The sequence below is a fragment of the Raphanus sativus genome, chromosome 1 (assembly GCF_000801105.2).
Source record: "Raphanus sativus cultivar WK10039 chromosome 1, ASM80110v3, whole genome shotgun sequence".
Lineage (NCBI taxonomy): Eukaryota > Viridiplantae > Streptophyta > Magnoliopsida > Brassicales > Brassicaceae > Raphanus > Raphanus sativus.
Genome location: NC_079511.1, coordinates 17,990,211 through 18,013,175, shown reverse-complemented (window position 1 = coordinate 18,013,175; position 22,965 = coordinate 17,990,211). Strand labels below are relative to the sequence as shown.

Here is a 22,965-nt window from a genome sequence, read left to right as displayed (position 1 = left end):
CCGAGCAGAGCTTAGAGAGTGTTGATGCTGATGCATATGCCAAATTCTGGATTCAGCCAGGAGTATTGAAGGATGGTGGCGAATCTAAGTCTGGGGAGAAGAGTGAGTCCAGCAGATCGGCTGGAACAACCGCGCCTCAGAACCCGTCTGTTCCGCAGCTCAGACCGATGACTCATGGAGCGAGCTGAAAGCTCAAAAGGTAGAGCTCAAATCCCTTCCAAGGGACTCAGGTATGCATTTCTTGGATCCAACCCTACATATCCTGTCATTGTGAATGCCAACCTGAACAATGCTGAGACTGCTCTGCTTTTGTGTGAACTGAGAAAATATCGTAAGGCATTGGGTTATTCTCTAGCTGACATACCTGGCATTTCACCTGATCTGTGCATGCATAGAAACACCTGGAAGATGAATCGATGACTTCTGTAGAACATCAAAGGAGGTTAAACCCAATCTAAAAGATGTTGTAAAGAAGAGATAATGAAACATCTAGAAGCAGGTGTGATCTATGCGATCTCTATAGTAAGTGGGTTAGTCCTGTGCATGTAGTACCTAAGAAAGGTGGGATCACTGTGATAACCAATGAAAGAATGAATTGATCCCCACTAGAAAAGTTACTGGTCATCGCATTTGCATTGATTTTGTAAGTTGAATGCTGCGACTCGTAAGGATCACTTCCACTTCCTTTTATTGATCAAATGCTTGAGAGATTCGCTAACCACCCTTATATTGCTTTTAGATGGTTTATTCAGGTTTTCTTTCAGATTCCCATCCACCCAGACGATCAGGAGAAGACGATGTTGACATGCCCTTATGAAACATATGCATACAGGAGAATGCCCTTCGGCTTGTGCAATGCTCAGCGACCTTCCAACGCTGCATGATGTCGATTTTTACTGATCTCATCGAAGACATAATGGAGGTTTTCATGGATGATTTCAGCGTCTATGGAAGCTCCTTTCATGTCTGTTTGTCAAACTTGTGCAGGGTGCTGAAGCGATGCGAGGAGAAGCATCTGGTGCTGAACTGGGAGAAATGCCACTTCATGGTCAGAGATGGCATTGTTCTGGGACACAAGATATCAGAGAAAGGCATTGAGGTGGACAAGGCAAAGATCGAGGTCATGATGAGTCTGCAACCACCAACTTCAGTGAAGGGAATCAGGAGTTTCTTGGGACACGCTGGTTTCTATAGGAGGTTCATCCAGGACTTCTCTAAGATCGCGAGACCACTCACTCGGTTGCTCTGCAAGGAAGCTCAGTTTGCCTTTGACAGTGACTGCTTAGCCGCATTCCACACGATCAAGGGGGCTCTAGTGAGTGCACCAGTTGTCCAACCTCCAGACTGGGATCTCCCTTTTGAGATCATGACAGATGCAAGTGATTTTGCAGTGGGAGCAGTCCTTGGACAGCGTAAAGACAAGAAGCTTCACGTGATATACTATGCAAGCAGAACCTAGATGAAGCTCAGTGCCGATACGCAACCACAGAGAAGAAGCTCCTTGCCATCGTGTTCGCTTTTGAGAAGTTCAGATCCTATCTGGTTGGATCAAAGGTGATTGTGCACACAGACCACGCGGCTCTCAAGTACCTACTCACGAAGAAGGATGCTAAACCGCGGCTCTTAAGATGGATCCTCTTGCTCCAAGAGTTTGATCTGGAGATAAGAAACAAGAAGGGGGTTGATAATGGAGTAGCAGATCATCTTTCCAGGATGAAAGTGTCAGATGAGACAGTTCTTGATGAGGAACAACCGATGGAGTACGTCAATGCGATTGGTCTGCGCAACATGGAGCAGTTGTCACCTGTCATCAAGGATTGTTCCCGCGTAGAAGGAGCATTCGTTGCAGTAATCCAGAAGGAGTACCCGAACCTTCCATGGTTCGCTGAGATTGCCAACTTCTTGGCAGCTGAGAAAGAGCCTTTGAGGTTCACTGGGAATGAGAAGAGGAAATTTCTAAGGGAGGCAAGGCACTACTTCTGGGATGAGCCGTATCTCTATCGGCAAGGCAAGGATGGGATCTTCAGGAGGTGTGTTCCAGAGGCTGATATTCCAGGGATCCTTCACCACTGCAACGATTCCTCTTATGCTGGTCACTTCGCCACCTTCAAAACAGTTTCCAAGATCCTCAAAGCCGGTTTCTGGTGGCCCACTATGTTCAGAGATGCTCACGCTTTCATATCTCGATGCAATTCATGCCAAAGGATGGGGAGTATAAGCAAGAGAAACGAGATGCCTCAGAACTACATCTTGGAAGTTGAAGTGTTTGATTGCTGGGGGATCGATTTCATGGGACCGTTCCCAGTTTCTCACAAGAATGAGTACATCTTGGTTGCTGTGGACTATGTCTCCAAGTGGGTAGAAGCGATTGCTAGTCCAACCAATGATGCACGAGTTGTAACCAATATGTTCACCTCCATCATCTTTCCAAGATTTGGAGTGCCTAGAGTGGTTATAAGCGATGGTGGAACTCACTTTATCAACAAGTTGTTCCAAGGATTGCTGAGCAAGAATGGTCTGAAACACAAGGTTGCAACCGCCTATCATCCCCAAACAAGTGGTCAAGTGGAGGTTTCCAACAGAGAGATCAAGAACATCCTGCAGAAGACTGTCAACACCACCCGCATGGACTGGTCCCTTAAGCTTGACGATGCTCTCTGGGCGTACAGAACAGCCTACAAGACCCCTTTAGGGACCACTCCCTATCATCTGGTCTATGGCAAGGCGTGCCACCTACCTGTTGAGCTAGAGTACAAGGCGGCTTGGGCTGTCAAACTACTCAACTTCGACATCAAACCCGCCAAGGAGAGGCGAACCATTCAGATCCACGAGTTGGAGGAGATCAGGCATCTGGCCTATGAGAGTTCTAAGATCTACAAGGAAAAGACCAAGGCGTTCCATTACAAACGGATCATCAGCAGAAGCTTGCTCCGAACGATCAGTCTTACTCTTCAATTCACGGGTTAAGCTGTTCCCTGGGAAGCTTAAATCCAGATGGTCTGGACCTTTCACCATTAAGGAGGTTCGCCCTTATGGAGCTGTTGTGTTGCTGGACACAAGAGGTGGAGAATTTGTTGTCAATGGTCAGCGTCTCAAGCCATATTTTGCTGACACAACAATCGTTGAAGGTGTAGAGATACCCTTAAGCGATCCCCTCAAGCCTAATCGGCTCATTGAAGTCAAGCTAGTGAAGAAAACAAGCGCTTGGTGGGAGGCAACCCACTGGTGAGTGTAAATATTGTTTTCTTTTTGTCTTTATCTTTCTAGGAACTAACTTGCAGGTTGAAAAATCAAGAAAATTCGAGATCACTCCAGGAGAGCACTCCAGCGGTTGTTCCGCCGATTGTTCCCAGGTAAGTACTCGAACAAAAAAAAATTAAAAAAAAAAAAAAAAAGGAAGGGGAAGCGGTTTTGATGGACCTATTTAAGGCCCAACACTCCACTCCCCACTTCCTCTCTCGTCGCTTCCCCCCCCCCCCCCTTAGAACCCTAAATCGCGAACAACCTCCCACTCTTTCTCATCGATTTTGGTTCTAACCTCTTGGGATTCTCTTGAGATTGGGTTGTTTTGCAGGAATCACCTCTCCAATCAAGGTAATCGTACAAGAACTCTCCCCCTTTTGCGCATGCAAATCGCGATTTGGGAGTGATTTCTTGGGTCCTCTTTTTCCTTTATGCTTTGCGATTTCATCCTAGATTGTAGCTCTTGATAGTATACTTGCTACTAGGATTGAATTCATGATTGATTTTCAATGGAAGAGGAACCGATTGTTGCTTGTGATTCTTGGCCTTGCGATTTATACTGTTGAGATTGAGGCTTGTGTAGGTTGTCTAGTAATCGATGGACTTGGGTAGAACAAGAAGATTGGATTGTTCCATCGTTTCTAGAACAACCAACGAACTGTGCTGATATTGGATATTGTTTTTGTTTTGCAGATGCCTCCAAAGATGCGGAACGCAAGAGCCACCAAGAGCACAACTTCTCCAGCCGCGAGTGCTCCACCTGGTTACCCATGGCCGAACAAGACTGAGGGCAAGCCCATCGACCTCAATGATCTGATGCTCCTTGACTTTAACGTTGAGGGATGGGACAAGGAGTCAGCAGCGATATACAACCGGCTCCTCCTAGCAGAGATCTTGCCCACGCGGTTCGTGCACCAGCCAACACTAGCCAATCTAGGCCTTGACACTGAGGTGTTCGACACGATGCAGGCTATGGGATTCATGCCTCTTTGTTATCAGGCCCAGGTTCTCTACCCAGACTTGGTCAGGCAAGTGCTCGCAACGTGCCAGATCACTTACCAGAACCCCACTGCGCTTACGTACGAGAACTGCTCCTTCTCCTTCATGGCTGATGGCAAGTTCTGCACCATCTCTCTCAACGATCTGAACGCGCTACTCGAGATTGCAAACACGCCAAGGGGAGTTTCAGTGGAGAAGAAGTTCAAGCCGGCGGACACCTTTTGGGATCTCATCGCAGCCGGCAAGTTCACCTCTCGCAAGGCTTATCAGTCGCAGATCCGGAACCCTGCAATCCGGATCATCGCCAAGATTGTGTCCAATGTCCTGTTCGCGAAGGAGTACACCTCCAAAATCACGAATGGAGAGCTCCAGGTTCTCTACACGGGACTTGAGGATGAGATGCGCAGAGAGAACATCACCCCGATCCAGGAAGTCAAGACCAACCCGGGGTTCCATCTCATCTCCATGTTCGCTGACCATAGAGACACCCTGATTCGGACTGATGATAAGAAGGATCGTTGCGGCAGTCTGCTCACACCCTTGTTCCAGCGCTTCAACATCAACCTCAGCTCTTACAAGGTCGTCTCTGAGATGAAGTACATCGACACTCCTTACCTGATCGCATGCCACATCTTGCGCGACGAGACCACCTACAAGTTCCAGAATAAAGAAGGGAACCCTCTGTATTGCAAGCTCCCCATGCCTGAGTTCACAGACTTCTTATCCCTGGAGAACATTGTGTTCTCACTCGATGAAAAGCACCTCTGCGATGATCCGAAGGCGCCGTTCAGCACAATGATGAAGACATGGATGATGTGGAGCATGTGACTCCACCGGCTGATGGTGAGTATGACTTGGAGGACTTCACCGATGTGACTGATGATCACGCTAGAGACGCTGGATGGTTGAGTCCCAGAAGAAGAACAACAGCCTCAGGGCGATTACAGGCGGCTGCATTGGAGCCCAGGAGGAGTGTATGCCGCAGAGAACAAGGCGCCCAGGCAAGGAACAAGCGGGAACATCGACTGGAGCAAAGAGACTGCCGAGGAACAGGAGGACAGCTGGTCACTCCGGTAGCGGCGATTCAGACTGAGTCCGAAAGGACTATTTCTATCCCTTGTCTTATCCATCTGAACTATTTATTTTTCATGTTATTTGCTTCTGTTTGGTGTGTTTCAGCTTCCTCTGGTTTATTTTCACAACCAGGGATGGTGTGAACTAAGTCTGGGGGAGCGATTGTACTATATTCGCTTGTGTGCTTTTTGAGTCAGTCCTTGTGTCATTTTCATGTTTTATCGAGTCAGTTTTTAGGATCGAGTCAGTCAAAACTATTATGGGAATCAGGACCTTATTTTGTGATGCTCTTTAACCACCTCGTGCTTTAACCTTCTTATTCAGTGACCTTAGCAGTGATGAAAGACCCACACATGGACCTGGAACAACCCTGACTTATCTCATTTGACACTCCAGAAGTTCTATACCGATCAGGTTATAATGGGTAGACTTAACTCCACTTTATCTGAACCTAATCTGGACTTTAATTCTTCTTGTCATGGGCACTAGATCAGGGTAGAATGAGAACTACACTTTGGACTTCTTATCCGATTTTTATCCCTCTTGCTGTTCCTGAGTGACTAGCTCATCTTTAGCTAGTTCCCACCTTGAACCCTGACCTTTTATTCCACCCTCATGCATTTGCTTTTCTAGTACTTTATGTGCAGATATGTGCAAAAAGGTTGGAGAGGAAAGGATCGACGCAGTTCTTACTCATCAATGCTCACACAGTGGAAGAAGGCGGATCAATCAGTGCAGACAAAAGAACAACCAGAGTGCCTGTTCCGATACCAGAGAGAACAACGAAGAAGTAAGTGGCTAGAACAGACCATTATGTACATCACTTGTTACCTCCTTACTCGTCACCCAGCATTTTGTATTTTAGTATATATAAAAAAAAAAGAAGTTCTTTGTTTTTGCTTTGATTTACTGGTGACGAGAAGGGGAAGAATCCATATGCATGCCACTGGGGAAGTTGGAAAAGTGATGGTGGTTTCAGTGAAGTGTTCTGAAGGGGGAAGTTGAATCGCACAGAGCAGTCCTATGATCGATCTATTGGAGAGCAGTCCGATTAGCAGAGATGAGTAAGGACTGTGGACCTCAATGGAGCCGTCCTCTCACGACCATTTTGTGTGATATCCTGCATCCGCTCTTGGTAAACCCTAAACACTCTTGAACTCCACCATAAAAGTTAGCTTGTTCTATACCTAGCCCGTTCTCTCTGAGTAGAGCCTGTGACAAGAAGCTCACGCTGATCTTAATTGAACATAAGGATTTTTGTCTCGATAGTGTTGCCTTTTCAGGTTGAGATGTAGAGTAAGGAGCCGATCTTCGAACAGCGATCAGGGGGGTTCTCAGTAAGTGTGTGTGGTCCTAATCTATGGCTTGTATGGTTCAGAGATTTGTGGTAAGAGTATGGTTGCTGAGAATAAGCGAGTTCCCACGCTTTCAAACCTTTCTCCCTGTTCTTGGTACTTGTCTTGTTCGAGGACAAACAAGGATCTAAGTCTGGGGGAATTAATATATGGTGTTTTTCACATCATTGTATATTTGTTTTCATTTGTGTCAAGTCACTAATTCGTGTCAGTCTAGTCCTTTTTGACCTTTTACAGGTCTGGAGTTAGTAGAAGAAAGAAGAGAAGGTGCCTGATGAAAAGATGTCCTTTTGGAGCATTCCTGCGGAGAACACTCAAGAGAACAGTCTCGACTGTTCTCTCTCAAACGGAACAAGCAGACGGAGTGATCCGGAGATTGTTCCAGACGAATATGGAAACTCCTATTTCGGGAATTAAAGCCCTGTTGCCCTTATCTCTTTTCTTCTGATTGGCGCCTCCATATAAAACGCCATCTATCTTTTTACTATTTTTCTTACGCTAGTTTTACAAGACAACGCTGAGTATTTGCGATCTGCAACTTGTAAGGGAGAAGAAATCCATCATCTCATAGAGAAGATCATCTGAACCCTATTGTTTCATACTCTGTTCTTATGCAATTTTATTCAGGATTTATGTCTTTGTCTATTTGCATCATGATCGAGTAGTGACCTTGCTCGCCTAGGGTCTTTAGGGTGTTGAGACATGAGCTAAACATAGATAAGCGATCCATAACCGTTCTTCATTCATACTGTTCTTACTGCTTTCATTAACCTGATCACTTGATGTCAGATCACTAGTTCATCGCCTAGCTAACCGCTTAGGATGATAACTTGACATGTATTGAATGAGCTTAGTATCCCTAATCAGCGAAAGTAGATATTAGGGTGGTAAGTGAACTGATCGGACCTGTTCTCTAAAGCTTGCAATCGATCCTCATCCCAACGACAGTTAGGTGGTGAGATCTATCTGCAAAGCGATCACTGCCACGACAGTGGAGTGTTCCAGCTGAGTGATCCGAGTTCTAGAAAGCACTTCATCGCGCTTGGATAATTGTTTCGCTCCAATTCAACACCCAATGAAATACCCTAGGCTAGCTCTTGTTTAATTGAATCAATCTTGTGTTTATTTTGCTTGTTAACTATCGCCTCCTTCAACCAAATTCATATCTTCTTCTTAGCTTGATTTCAAACTTATAGAACTAGAGTGTAGACTGGTCCTCTGGATTTGAATCTCAAGTACTACAATTGCAACTGTTAACTTGGCAGTAGCAAGGATTCATTTTTAGTGTATCAAAAAGCCTCACACTCTCAGGTATTTATCTCACCCACACACGTGTTTCACTCAATTTAGTGGTCACTCAAAGAATTCCTCTCAAGGTTCTAAGAAAGACAATCCAAATAACCCGATGAGATCTCAAAGCAAACAAATAATGAAACACAAGATAGAGAGATAAGAGAATTTGGTTTGGGAATCCGCTTTAACCACTCCAAGGCTGGATTTCTCTTCAGCCAGCAGGATTTCTCTTCCACCACCTAGCCAAAAACAATCAAACTTTTCGATTTTTTTTTTTGTTAGATCTTTTTTTTTATAAATAGATATGGCCTAGGTAAGGTAGTGGCCCAGATTCAAGATAGACAGAAGAAGAAGAGTGTTTAGAAAATGGGAGATGAGAAAGATGGAAAGATAATACCGAATTGAGTGGCTCTGATACCACTTGATACGTCCTGAGATTGGACAGGATCACTCAATCGGTTTGTGAAGGATATGAACTCTGAAAAGAGAACTATGGAATAATGGGTGACACAAAAGGTTGCGGAAAGACCCCTTGATACTACAAGATTCGTTTGTTGCCGGATGTGACGCGCCGGTCCAACAAAAGAAGATTTGTTTGCTAAGTGTGGGAACCGAAATTCGCACTGTCAATTTTAGTTAAGTTTAAACGTAGGAAAACTAAGTTGTCCTAGTTTTCCCCGAGGATCCTGGCTATTTGCTGGGCCACGCACGACAAAGTTAATCACGAGTATAGTTTGGGAATAAATGCGTAAAATAAAGAGAGCAAAAGAAAGAATCTTATTTCCGAATTTGCAGAGAGCGTTCGTACAACAGGTCGAGATCTCGGCCGCAAGAGCTGTCGATCGTTGCTAGTCTCAAAGCCTAGATCTAACCTAGTCGAGTCGCAGCTCGCTAAAAAAGGAAATAAAAGCCTAAGTTCTAAGTTGCTCTAGAGTGGTTTCTTTCTTCTGATTTCGGATCCCCCTTCCTCTGCTCGTAGCCTTGCTTATATACTCCCATATGACGGTCTATTCTTGATGGACTGAGTCTGCCGCGAGCTGGGCTTTTTCCATTTTCGTCGGCCCTCGTGTTTATCGGGAAAGTTGACATTTATTCTTTCGGAAAGTTGACATTTATCCTTTCGGAAGTTTAACATTTATCTTTTTATGTGAAGATAATTGTAAACCGTCGCATCTATCTTTTAGAGAATCGTAAATGGGCCGTCCAATCGGGTTTGGTCCCTTTCGAGCCGTCTTCCGGACTTCCGTTGTTTTCTACGATTTCTTTGAAAAAATGCTCCTACTTGGATGTCGAGTCTTTCGGAAGATCTCCGATTCATTGCTGAGGCGAATGGTGTTTTAAGATAACCATCACCGTTTTATACAAAGTCTTTCTGTCCGTTGACGTCTTACGGGTTCTCCGAAGTCTTGGAGCAGGAAAAGGAGTTTTGTTTGCGGGATCTCGGAGAGTCGCAAAACACGGATTTCTGGCAATCCGGGGGCCTAGAACTTACGCACGAAGAATAGCCGTCCGACGACCCGAGCCAGCACGGGGCTAGCCGCCCGGCGACCACGGCCGGCACAGGCGCTAGCCGCCGCCGGCTACGGCCATCACGGGGCTAGCCGCCCGGCGACCACGGCCAGCACGGGCGCTAGCCGCCGGCGGCCACGGCCAGCACGGGGGCTAGCCGCCCGGCGACCACGGCCAGCACGGGCGCTAGCCGCCGGCGGCCACGGCCAGCACGGGGCTAGCCGCCCGGCGGCCACGGCCAGCAAGGGCGCTAGCCGCCGGCGGCCACGGCCAGCACGGGGCTAGCCGCCCGGCAGCCACGGCCACGACCGGAGTCGGCTGCTTGGTTCCTTCAGCTTGTGCGTGTTTTTGCGTTCTTTTTAGTTTTCCGTAGGTTTTTCCTCGTGTAGAAAACGTTTCTAGCCGTTGATTTCGAGATGATTAATCTCTGACTTAATATTTTTCCAAGGTTTCTCGATTACCAATTAGTCTCTCGAGGGTGCTCTAACATCTTTCATGTTTTTCCAAGACTTTCGGACATCGATTTCGTCTTGACCGATTTTGACCCCAACAGTTAGCCCTCCAGCTAGCTAGGAGCTGTAGGGTTTGTAGGCCCTAGCTTGCAGTATGGTTTGTGAGGAAAGTATGGAGACGAAATCGTGTCGAAGGTCGGGTGAATAGTCAAATCCTTGCCTATAAAGACTTGTGAATTCTTTACCAATCTTATTTCACCCAAGAATCTTAAGTTAATCTCTCTCTTGCAAATTCTCTCTCTACCTTTAGAAAAAGAATGACTTCAAGATCAAAATCCTCGAGGAGGCAGTTGATAGAACCTAGATTTGGATCACTCAACCGGTACGGATGATATGAACTCAGATCCGAGTGGATTGAGAACTAGTGGATCGAAGGGTGACACTAAGGGTTGCGGAAGCCCAAAGATACTACCAGAGTTTCGAAGGTTGCCGGATGTGACGCACCGGTCCAACACAACGAAGGTGTTCTTACTCGGAGATAACCTCACCAAGCAAACTATGAATGTTCTAAGACAAAGAACAATGAGAGAAGACTCAAAATATAAGAGAAAAATCGATTGTGATTTTATTTCATGAAGGACTCACATATATATAGTGTTTGTGAGTCAAAGAAACATAAATAGAATTCTTGGAAAATACAACATTGAAAATAGAAATGTTGAAAACAAGACATAGAAAATGTGAATTTGACCAAGACCAGTCAATGCGCGGAAATTGATGAAGACTTGGCAAGGTACATTGACTGTCCAGGTTCGTGATTCGTCCAGGTTCATCCTGTGATGATCAGGTCGTCCGCGGTAAGGAGCAGGACGGACGCAAGGCTGCCCGCATGGTTGATCATCGATGATCCATGAACGGATGAAGAGATAGCTCGACCCAAATCTTCAGAGAGCCTAAGTAACATCCCTTTGGAGAAGTTGGATGCATCGATCATCATAGAATCATCAAAGTGGTCGGACAAGTCGAGATCAGCCTGATCCGGGTGTGCGGTACGTCCCAAACGGGCCAGAAAAGAATGGCTAAGTCCGGAATCAGGTTCATCTCGATGATCATGGGTTCTGACTTGACTGTTGGCTCTAGAATGACGAATGGGTCGGGGAAGAACGCCTGTGGGTCGGCTGATTCGGTCATCAGGTCGTGAATCCATCCTTAGGTCGCGTCCGGGTGCACTCGGGTCGATCCGGTACACGGCTCTGTCCGTTGATCTGGTACGGCTGAATGGCTGAACCTCAGTTGGACTGATCTGATCGTCCTGAGTCTGCTCCAAGTCCTGGTCCAGGTCCTGGGTTCCATCATTCCCTCCCTCTTCAAAAGGATTTGACCACAAATCCGGATCATCTGCAAGAAAAGGAGATAAATCAGAAACATTGAAACTTGAAGAGATATCATACTTACCCTGAAGATCAAGCTGGTAAGCATTGTCATGGAGTTTCTTGAGAATCTGGAATGGACCATCGACCCGGGGCATGAGTTTGACTTCCTTTGTTCCGGGAATCGTTCCTTCCTCAAATGGACCCAAACAAGATCACCTTCCTGGAAGATCACTTCTTTTCTTTTCTTGTCTGCAAGTCGTTTGTAGCCTTTGGTCTTGGCTTCAATGTTGGCCCGGACCTGTTCATGCAGCTTCTTGATCGTGTCCACTTTCCTCTTGCCATCTGTACTAACTCGTTCACTCAAAGGCAAAGGTAAAAGATCAAGTGGAGACAAAGGATTAAATCCATAAACAACCTCAAAAGGAGAAAACTTAGTAGCTGAATGCAATGCATGATTGTAAGCAAACTCAACATGAGGCAAACATTCTTCCCAAGTCTTAAGATTCTTTTTAACCAAAGATCTAAGCAAAGCAGACAAGGTTCGATTAACTACTTCAGTTTGCCCATCAGTTTGCGGATGACAAGTTGTAGAGAACATCAATCTAGTACCTAGCTTAGACCACAAGGTCTTCCAAAAATAGCTAAGGAACTTAGCATCACGATCAGAGACAATGGTCTTAGGCATTCCATGCAATCTAACAACTTCCTTAAAGAATAAATCTGCAACTTGCACAGCATCATCAGTTTTGTGACAAGGAATGAAATGAGCCATTTTTGAGAACCTATCAACAACCACAAAGATAGAATCTCGTCCAGCTTTGGACCTAGGCAAACCAAGCACAAAATCCATAGAAATGTCTACCCAAGGATGAGAGGGAATGGGTAGAGCTGAGTACAAACCGTGGTTTGATGCTTTAGGCTTAGACTTCTTGCACACCACACATCGGCTACAGATCCTCTCAACATCTTTCATCAAACTCGGCCAATAGAAGTGGTCATGAACAGCCTTGTAAGTCTTCTTGACACCAAAGTGTCCCATAAGTCCTCCTCCATGAGCTTCCCTGAGAAACAACTCCCTCAAAGAACATTGGGGCACACACAAACGGTTATCAAAGAATAAGAAACCAGAACTTTGAAAGTATTTCCCATAAGCAACCTTGGTGCATTTTCGAAAAATCTCTTTAAAATCCTGATCAGAGGCATAAAGATCCTTGATAAATTCAAAACCAAGCAATTTAGTCTCAAGGGCTGAAAGAAGAGTATACCTTCGAGACAATGCATCGGCCACAACATTCTCCTTACCTTGTTTGTACTTGATCACATAAGGGAATGTTTCAATGAACTCCATCCAACGAGCATGCCTCTTGTTGAGCTTCTGCTGACCCTTAAGATGTCTTAGAGACTGATGGTCAGTGTGGATGATGAACTCCTTAGGCCAAAGATAGTGCTGCCACGTTTGAAGGGCTCTCACCAAGGCATAGAGTTCCTGGTCGTATGTGGGGTAGTTGAGCATGGCACCACCAAGCTTCTCACTGAAATAAGCTACTGGTTTTCCTTCCTGCATCAACACAGCACCAATACCAACACCAGAAGCATCACATTCGATCTCAAAAGCTTTAGAAAAATCTGGAAGTACAAGCAAAGGGGCATTAGTCAACTTCCCTTTAAGGATTTCGAATGCTTCTTCTTGAGCTGGTCCCCATTTGAACCCCACGTTCTTCTTGATCACTTCAGTGAGAGGAGCGGCCAAGGTACTGAAGTTTTGAACAAACCGCCTATAGAAACCGGCAAGGCCATGGAAGCTTCTCACTTCACTAATGGTTTTCGGGATGGGCCAGTCTCGGATTGCTTGGACCTTCTGCTCGTCCACTCTCAAGCCATCTGCACCTACAACAAAACCTAGAAAGACCACATGATCTGTGCCAAAAGAACATTTTCCAAGGTTAGCAAACAAATGTTCCTTTCTAAGGATTTCAAGAACAGATTTCAGGTGCTGTTTGTGCTCATCAAGGCTTTTGCTGTAAATAAGAATGTCATCAAAGTACACTACAACAAAATGACCAATAAAAGATCTCAAGACATGATTCATTAGGCGCATGAAAGTACTAGGTGCATTTGTGAGACCAAAGGGCATGACAAGCCACTCATACAAACCTAGTTTTGTTTTAAAGGCCGTTTTCCATTCATCACCTTCTTTCATCCTAATCTGATGATAGCCACTTTTCAAATCTATCTTAGAAAAGTACTTAGAACCATGGAGTTCATCAAGCATATCATCAAGGCGAGGGATAGGATGTCGATACTTTACCGTGATGTTGTTTATGGCCCGGCAGTCCACACACATCCTCCAGGAGCCATCCTTCTTTGGTACGAGTAGAACAGGCACTGCACAGGGACTGAGACTTTCTCTGATGTATCCCTTCTCAAGCAGGTCGTTGATCTGTTTCTCCAGCTCCTTGGTCTCGACCGGATTGGTGCGGTACGCTGGTCGGTTCGGAAGAGAGGCGCCCGGGACAAGATCGATCTGATGCTCAATGCCTCTCACTGGTGGCAATCCTTTGGGATTTTCTTCTGGAAACACATCAGAATAATCCTGCAAGATACCTAAAAACTCACTCGGAATCTCCGGTGCAAGGTCAGAAGAAGATGAGGCCAAAAGAGACTCTTTATAAACAAGTAAGAGAAATGGCTTTTGAGAGCAAAGAGACTTCCTTACCTGACTTTCTTTGACAAAGAAGTTGGAGTTTCTGGTACTTGTCTCAGGTTTATCAGCCTTAGAGTCTTGGTCTCGGTTCTTCCTAAGTTGGACCTGGTCTTGATGGACTTCCGAAGGTGACAAAGGCACCAAAGTGATCTTCTTTCCTTTGTGATCAAACGAGTGCCTGTTTGTGAAGCCATCATGCACTGCCTTCTTGTCAAATTGCCAAGGTCGGCCCAAGAGAACATGGCAAGCATCCATGGGAAGCACATTGCACACAACCTCATCCTCATATCGGCCAATGGAGAGTGGAACTGTGACTTGCTCCTTCACATACTGTTCTCCAGCCTCATTGAGCCACTCTAACCTGAAAGGACGAGAAAGAGGCCGAGTAACAAGCCCAAGTTTCTTTACAAGAGTGTCACTGGCCACATTAGTGCAACTGCCCCCATCAATAATCAAAGAACAAACTTTATCAGAAATGAGACATCTAGAGTGAAAGAGATTCTCCCTTTGTTCTTTTTCATTGGATTTGGGTTGGACACTCAAGGTACGCCTAGTAACCAGTAGTGAACCTTGGCTTGGCTCATCAAGAACATCCTCATCATAGATCGGACCAGAGCTCTCCACAAAGGTTGAGCAAAACTCATTGATCACGCCATCGGCCTCCTCATCAAAGATGGGATCAAATGTGTCGTCCAAAGTCTTTCTAGTAACAAGAAGGGGGCCATGAACTGGGAAGTCAAGTGCTTCTTCCTCATCATCAGTATCATAAACTGGTCCGAGATCCTCCTTGTCTTCTTCAGATTCAACTTCTCCATTCTCCAAGAGCACCATCACCTTTTGGTTTGGACATCGGTTGGCATAGTGGCCAAGACCTTGACACTTGAAGCACCTGATGTCTCTTGCACGGCTAGGATTCTCAATTGCTTTTCCTTTGTCAAAACGAGCAGGGACATCAGTCTTAAAAGCATTATTTGTTGTGGAAGAAGACTTACCCTTGTCTTGATAGTTTGGCTTGGAAGCAAAGGTTGGTTTTGAAGCAAAGGTCGGTTTGGAGAGACCTTTTCTCTTGAGTTGTTGTTCAATCAGCACGGCCTTGTGTAGCATCTGTTCCATGCTGTCATAGTCTTCCAGCTCCATGCGGTCTTGTATGTCTCGGTTGAGCCCGGTGAGAAATCTAGCCATGGTGGCGTCTAAGGGCTCATCTACATCAGCCTTGATCATCAAGGTCTCCATTTCCTGGTGGTAGTCCTCAACTGACTTAGAACCTTGAAGCAAACGCCTGAGTTTATGGTGTAGATCTCTGTGGTAATGGTCGGGAACAAAGCGTCTCCGCATCAGCATGGAAAGCTCATCCCATGTAACAACTGGCGCCACACCTGCTCTTCTCCTGCTAGTCACAACTTGATCATACCAGTTAATAGCATAGCCAGTAAACTCAGCAGCAGCAAGTCTAACCTTTTTAATATCAGAAAAGTTTTGACAATCAAAAACAAGTTCAATCTTTCTTTCCCATTCAAGAAAGGCATCCGGATCATTCTTGCCATTAAAACTTGGAATTTTCAATTTCAAACCACCCAATCCATTATCAGTTCTTTCATTTCTACCAAATGGATTGACATCACCTTGGTTTTGTTGTCTAGGAGCTCTCCTTGGTCGGTTGATGGACTGATCATCATCATAGGACTCATCTCGGATTTCAAGGTCGGACCGGCTGTGTCTCCTTGGGCGGTCACGCCTGGTTCTGGTTTGGGACTGAGCTGGTCGGCCCTGAAGTTCATCCAGCCTAAGATGGATTGCCTCCAAACCTGTATTCAACAAGTTAGACATAGAATCATTGAGAGCACGCATCTGCAAGTTAGATAATCCGGCAAAAGAATTTCCGGGTCTGTTTCTTTCTTCTTCACTGCCCATGGTTTCCTGAAAACTTAAACAAGGCAAAGTTAGAGTAAAAGCCTCACACTCTCAGGTGTTTATCTCACCCACACACGTGTTTCACTCGAGTTTTTTTTTTTTGGTAATCACACAAGAGAGTTCCTCCCAAAGTTCTAAGAGAGCAAACAAGATCACCCAATGAGGAAATCCAATTGAACACAAATGAGTAAGAGAGAGAGATAAGAGATTTCAAAGGGGAACCCGCCTTAACCACCTCAAAGGCCGGATTTCTCTTCGGCCAGCAGGCTTTCTCTTCCACCACCTCACCACAAACAATCAAACTTTGAATTTTTTTTTTTTTATAATCTTTTCTTTTTCTTTTTTTTTTTTTTTTTTTTTTTTACAGCATAAACTTAGATCTTTTTTTTTTTTTTTGTTATGGGGGTAATGAGGGGCCTGGGTTCAAGATAGATAGATGAAGAAGTGTTTAGAAGAAATGGAGAGATGAGAAAATGGATAGAAAAGAGTTACCGGAAGAGTGGCTCTGATACCACTTGATAGAACCTAGATTTGGATCACTCAACCGGTACGGATGATATGAACTCAGATCCGAGTGGATTGAGAACTAGTGGATCGAAGGGTGACACTAAGGGTTGCGGAAGCCCAAAGATACTACCAGAGTTTCGAAGGTTGCCGGATGTGACGCACCGGTCCAACACAACGAAGGTGTTCTTACTCGGAGATAACCTCACCAAGCAAACTATGAATGCTCTAAGACAAAGAACAATGAGAGAAGACTCAAAATATAAGAGAAAAATCGATTGTGATTTTATTTCATGAAGGACTCACATATATATAGTGTTTGTGAGTCAAAGAAACATAAATAGAATTCTTGGAAAATACAACATTGAAAATAGAAATGTTGAAAACAAGACATAGAAAATGTGAATTTGACCAAGACCAGTCAATGCGCGGAAATTGATGAAGACTTGGCAAGGTACATTGACTGTCCAGGTTCGTGATTCGTCCAGGTTCATCCTGTGATGATCAGGTCGTCCGCGGTAAGGAGCAGGACGGACGCAAGGCTGCCCGCATGGTTGATCATCGATGATCCATGGATGGATGAAGAGATAGCTCGACCCAAATCTTCAGAGAGCCTAAGTAACATCCCTTTGGAGAAGTTGGATGCATCGATCATCATAGAATCATCAAAGTGGTCGGACAAGTCGAGATCAGCCTGATCCGGGTGTGCGGTACGTCCCAAACGGGCCAGAAAAGAATGGCTAAGTCCGGAATCAGGTTCATCTCGATGATCATGGGTTCTGACTTGACTGTTGGTCTGAGAATGACGAATGGGTCGGGGAAGAACGCCTGTGGGTCGGCTGATTCGGTCATCAGGTCGTGAATCCATCCTTAGGTCGCGTCCGGGTGCACTCGGGTCGATCCGGTACACGGCTCTGTCCGTTGATCTGGTACGGCTGAATGGCTGAACCTCAGTTGGACTGATCTGATCGTCCTGAGTCTGCTCCAAGTCCTGGTCCAGGTCCTGGGTTCCATCAGCAGTCTCACTCGTCTTCGGACAGTTTCCATGCCGAGGAGGAAGTTCCGAAACCCGAGGTTCCAGAGGTTGACAGGAGCGCGTATTGCGACGCCGTCTTCAGTTCTGATGCTCCCCTTCCCGTGATCCCGATTCCCTGACGATCGCTGAGGGTGCGTAAGGAAACTGACTCGCCGAGCGAAGTATCCACTGAATATCTCGGAACTCTTCGAGAGTTTTATGAGGTTCCGAAGGGAGTCAGGTTTCGCATTCCTCGCGGGGATGAGAGTTCGGAGAATCCTCCGAAGGGTTACTTCACTTACTATGAGGCGTTCCTGATGCAATGCCGACTGTGGTTCCCAATCCCCGGGGTCATCGTTCAGGCTCTCGACCATTTCGGAATCGTAATCAGCCAGCTGAGCGTGCCGGCTTTGGAAAGCTGGCTTGGCGTTGTGATGTTGAGTTACGAGTTAGGGATGGACCTTAGCCCTGCTGACTTCGAAGGGTTGTGGAACTCTAAGACGACGAGCATCAATGGAGTATATTCCATGAAGGCGAGGACCAATTTTTTGGTAATCCATGGAGTCACCTCGCACGCCAAGGATTACGTTGACCGTTTCTTTTTTTGTGAGGATAGATGGAGAATCTGTCGAGGAAGGCTTTCTCCACCTATTCCCAACGGACTGGTTGTACCGACGAGGCAAGATTGTCGCATCTCCTTTCTTAGAATCCGAAAAGCGAGTACTGAACGTTTTTTTTTTTATTCAGAGAACAGGTGTCTCGCGCATGTTCCTTCCGATCTTTCGACCAAGAGAGACATTTTTAGGACAATGCCTTGTTCCTGGAACTCCTTTACTCTTGACCGGATTCGAGGGGCGGTCGCGCTTCACCGATCGCGAGGCGGTACGCGGCCTTATGTCAATGATGGATCCTACGTTTTTGCCCCTTCAAGGCGGAGGCGGAGATCTCGGAAGGATAAAGGGATTGCTTTCGAGGCCTCGTCAGAAAATGGTGAGCTGCCGAGATATGATCCTGACTTCACTACAGAGAATCAGGGTGTTCCTTCCCCGGGTGACTTCTTTGATGACCTCCCTCCGGCGTTTTCCCGTGACGAGTCTTTGGACAACGAGGAGAGGGACAAGGTGACTGCGGAGGGTGCTCGCTTGGTCAACGAGGTTTTTTTTCGAAACTTGAGTAAATCCCCTTTTCTTTTTATTTGACCTCGACTTCTATGCAGGCCGTGAGAGTGTGGAACACATCGATTGATGGAAGTTTCCGTACTGCCCGGCTGGCCCGTTTTAAAGCGGAGGAAACGGAAAGGGAATTCGCCAATGATACAGGCTGAGAATCTCACTCTAGCTTTTCTCACAAGAAATCAAAACCTACGGCTTAAATGAAATGAAGATCGCCACTCAAAGATGTGAAAGGCTTTCAGATAAGATCAAGAACCAGCACCTAAGTGAATCTCACACAAAGATAAAGGTTCCACACTTGTATACTAAGAAAGCTTCTCATATAACTTAGAATTAACAAGAACAAGCATAAAGCTCTCAAGAGAAAATCTCACTTTTTATTTAATACTCAAGTCTGCTTTTACAATGAAAGGAGAGGAGTTTTATATATAGCTCTTGGACAAAATCAAAGACATAAATGAAATGCGGATTTCTAGGACAAATCATAATTAAAAGACAATCAAAATGCTGGTCAAAAGGACTGATCTCAAGGGATTGAGATTTGCTTATTAAGAAGATGATGACCACGCCTTTAATACCATTGATCCACATATTTATTAGCTGATAAGGAGGCTTAAGTGGTGGCCTTTGTTTGGGAACAGCCAGCTGAGTCAAACGAACCATAGGTTTGATGATGTCTAGGTTCATCCGAGTCCAAACATGGAAAGTTTTGTCTACTTTAGGAGCTGTGGATTTCATGGCCGCATCATACCCTCCTCCTTGAAAAAGTTTTGTCCTCAAAACTTGCTCATGTGGTATAAGTATGTACCTCGAATTTTGTTGGACCTCTTCTGATGGATCAAGCGGCTCAGACTCTTTGTTCTCATACTCAATTTGGGCCGCTTGTTGGGCCAACCCGTCCAAACCATAACATGAGTACCTTTGTAGGTGAAAACGAATCTCATCTCTTAGCCCATAAACAAACTGGTCCATGACATTCTCATTGCTTACTCCTGGATTGAGCCGAATGCGAAGATGGTTGAATTGTTTGTGATACTCCATGACCGTCTTATCTTCTTGGCAAAGTGTACGAAACTGCCTCTGGATTTCTTGATATTGATCGCGTGGGATGTATTGCTTCCTCATCATATTTTTCATCTCATCCCAAGTTGATTCTCGAGAACACCGGCAACGATTTTCTTTTGCAGTAGATTGGCTCCACCAGTGTTGAGCTTGGTTGATGAGCTGATCGGCTGCAATGTACACTTTCTCAAAATCTGGGCAGCCGCAAGAATGGAAGAACTCGTTCATCTTGTGCTCCCATTCAAAGTACTCATCAGGGTCTGATCTCCCTGCAAAATAATAATCTTCTTGCTTCAAAAGACTCCAAGGACGGTTTGCCATGTTGCCGTTGTTTGACTGGTTTTCCATATCTCTTTATATTTTTTTTTGACAAAAACTTAGAAAAAAAAACAGAAAAGAAAGAAAGAGGAAATTGATTTTTTTTATGGGTTTTCTTTGGAGAATAGAGAAAAAAAAAACAAAACAAAGGATAGATGATAGGAGCTTTTGGCTCTGATACCAAATGATACAGGCTAGGAACCAGGCTGCAAACTAGTGGCTTGGAGAATATGATTCTGGTCGATTTTTGGTACTGGTTTTGAGAGGACTTGATGCTTGAATCAAAACTGCCCAAAACTGTACCTGAAACAAAAGAAACTTTTTATGAGTTTTATGGTTTTATAAAAATGAAGAACAGAAGCAAAACTATGAAAATAAAACAAGAACAGAAACAGAGATGATTTTTATGGATTTTAGATTTATAAAATGAATCACCAAAGATGCAAACAGAAATAAAAATAAGAGAAATAAAAGGGATAGAGATGGTGATAGAATCTGTTGCTGGATGTGTATCTCTCTCAACAGATCAGTGGATGGATGATGAGTAGAAGATGGGATTGGCCTTGCTGGATGTGTATCTCTCTCAAGGCAAATCGTTGGGGGGATTGATGGGATGAAGAATCGCTACAAGCTTGGTGGTTGGAGCTTGATAAGATTCAGGCTGCTCTCTCTTGCTTCTCACACTAGAAAGACTTAGGTTTTTCTTTGCAATGGCAAAACAAATTTCATAAAAGACTTAGAGAGCAAAAATCGCCCACCACACATAGTTATATAGCCATCCCTTTATTGGGTTTCAAGATGGCAAAAAGGCCTAAACAAATGGCCAACTCTCAAATAAAATAAAAGGCTGACAAATGCCCAAAGTATTAAACCAAAAATAAAATTAAAATAAAATAGAAAACCGGTTGCTGGTTGAGATGCCTAAACCAAAGCTCATAGTATGCTTGCATGTTGCCTCATTAAAACCTTATCGGGAAAACCCAGTGGGACAAAACCCGATGAAGTAAAAAGAGTACAACACATACTACTTACTTTGGTGATCGGCTATATCTCTGAACCGGAAGCAATGTGGTCGGTTGGATTGGAGATTGATTATGAACCAAGGTTGAATGTGGAGATGATGAAACCGGATTGGTTCTGGTGGAGTGATCTGAATTGGATTGAATCGGCTGAGTCTTGAACTTCAATTGAACCGGCTTGGTCTTGTATCTTCAATTGGACCATCTCTTCAATCAGTAGCTGGTTCTGACCGGTTTGTCCATCTTGATCTAGGATTTGTTGGACCGCCTTGGAGAACCCTTCCCTTATCGCCCTGGTTCCACTCCTAGTGGTCGGACCGCGCCTGATTATGGGAACCTCTACTTGGATGGCCTCATCAGCCAAGTATCGGTTGGAGGTAGAGGAGCAAAAACGCCGGCAAGCCGAGGTCCAGGCTCGAGCCCTCGTTCGTGCGGAAAGGAGCGGGCGGAGAAGAGCTGCCGCCGAGCTGAACCGAAGAGCCGAAATTTTCTCTACCAAATTTGAAGCGTATAAAGAGGCTCAGGACTTTGTAGGCGATTTTCGCGAGTGTCGTGGTTCGGTTGGTACTCTACACAAGATGCAGCGTGAGGATTTCTCTCTTTCCGGCGAACTTGCCGCGATGAATGGCTCGATGAGAATATGCGCTAACGCCGAATCCTTTGTTCCTCCGATCGAAGGGAGAATTCGAGAGTTGTGGAATCCTATCCAAGTCTCGGAAGATACGGCGGATGTAGGCGCGGGTTTGAATGCAGGTGACGGGGGTGAAGAAGTCGACCAGCCCGACTCCTCGTTTGGAATATCTCTAACCGATTGTTACACATTCGATTATAATTTGTGATAGGACAAGAGTGGCTGTTTGTACGTATGTGTTGCGACCCTTAAGAGGTCGCGTGACACTGTGTTTCTCGGGATTGGCCGTTGGTGGCTTTTAAATCCCTACTATAAGTGCTTTTATGAATTCTGCGTTTTGATTTATACTTTCGTCAAGTGTAGAGGGTTTAAATACGTGCAGTCACTCCGTATTCAATCTCTTCTTTTTGTCGCTTGATCCGTAGGTTACTCTGTAGCGAACGTTAGGTTTATAAGCGATAAGAGGCAAATTTTGGAATCTCGTATTCTGGATACTTATGCCTATGAGATGTCTTAGATACCAGCAAGGCCGGGTTTAGGGCAAGACCTAGGTCTACTTTCGGACTGAAGCTGTGCGATGACAAATCGGCTTTCGTTTTGCCTGTTTGCGATTTCGACCTGACTCGTACCGTTTTAGAATCTGCGAAGTGCTTATCGGCTTATATGATTCGTTTGGATACGAGTCGAGCTACTTCCTTTACGAAGAGCTAACCAAAATTTGGATTTTTTGTATAGCGCGCTATGGTATCCTTGTCGGATGCAAGAGGACTTCGTTAGAAGCCAGATTATGAATTTGATTGAGTGAAACGTTTCTATGTTTTTTCGTCGGGGCCAATCGATGGAAATAAATTGTAGAGTCGCGGACAGACTGTTTGATAGAGTTTTTTAGAGTCGCGGATGGACTGTTTGGAGGAGAATGGAGAATCAAGACATTGTGGGAACTAACGACGTCTCGCGTTCCTCAAAGATATAATTTTCGTTTTCCGTAATGTTTATGCGTTTAGTAAGCATTTGAATTAAAGACTTTATAATGTAGAGTACATGTGAAAAGTATTTTTGCGGGAGTACAAGGATGTTTGTCTCCATCTTCCCCCCCCCCTTTTTGGTGAGGGGGATAGCTGAACTCGTCGGGTTGCGACGAGCTGCCTACGTACCTCTTGCGAGGATCAAGCCATCTCGTAGTTCTGTTTCTATCGTGGTTTTCTTTTACTCCACGATTTCCAGTGCCTTGACTGTTTCAGCCAAGTCGGTGGTCGCGTTGGGAGTTAGGTTATCCGTTTTTTCGGCGATGGACTCGAGGATTTTCCCGCTATCCTGAGTTGTGGCCTGTT

At 45.2% G+C, this 22,965-nt stretch overlaps 1 protein-coding gene across 1 annotated transcript; it reads right to left on the bottom strand.

The window, feature by feature from the left end:
- Nucleotides 1-4,072: 4,072 nt before the first annotated feature.
- On the bottom strand, nucleotides 4,073-20,014 carry LOC108815667 (uncharacterized). The gene is made up of 3 exons (XM_056990140.1): nucleotides 19,183-20,014; nucleotides 11,381-15,807; nucleotides 4,073-4,213 (listed from the first exon to the last, which is right to left on the bottom strand). The coding sequence occupies exons 1-3, from the start codon at nucleotides 20,012-20,014 to the stop codon at nucleotides 4,073-4,075; spliced, it is 5,400 nt and encodes a 1,799-aa protein (XP_056846120.1).
- Between the last annotated feature and the right edge of the window lie 2,951 nt (nucleotides 20,015-22,965).

Excerpts from the sequence above, each read along its gene's own strand:
- LOC108815667 (XM_056990140.1), bottom strand. The coding sequence starts at position 20,014 with ATGGAAAACCAGTCAAACAACGGCAACATGGCAAACCGTCCTTGGAGT. Across the intron at positions 15,808-19,182 it reads AATAAATATGTGGATCAATG|GTTTGGAGGCAATCCATCTT; the intron begins GTATTAAAGGCG and ends TGTTGAATACAG. Across the intron at positions 4,214-11,380 it reads TTACCAGCTTGATCTTCAGG|CCTGCATCGTGTCGAACACC; the intron begins GTAAGTATGATA and ends TGAATCCCATAG.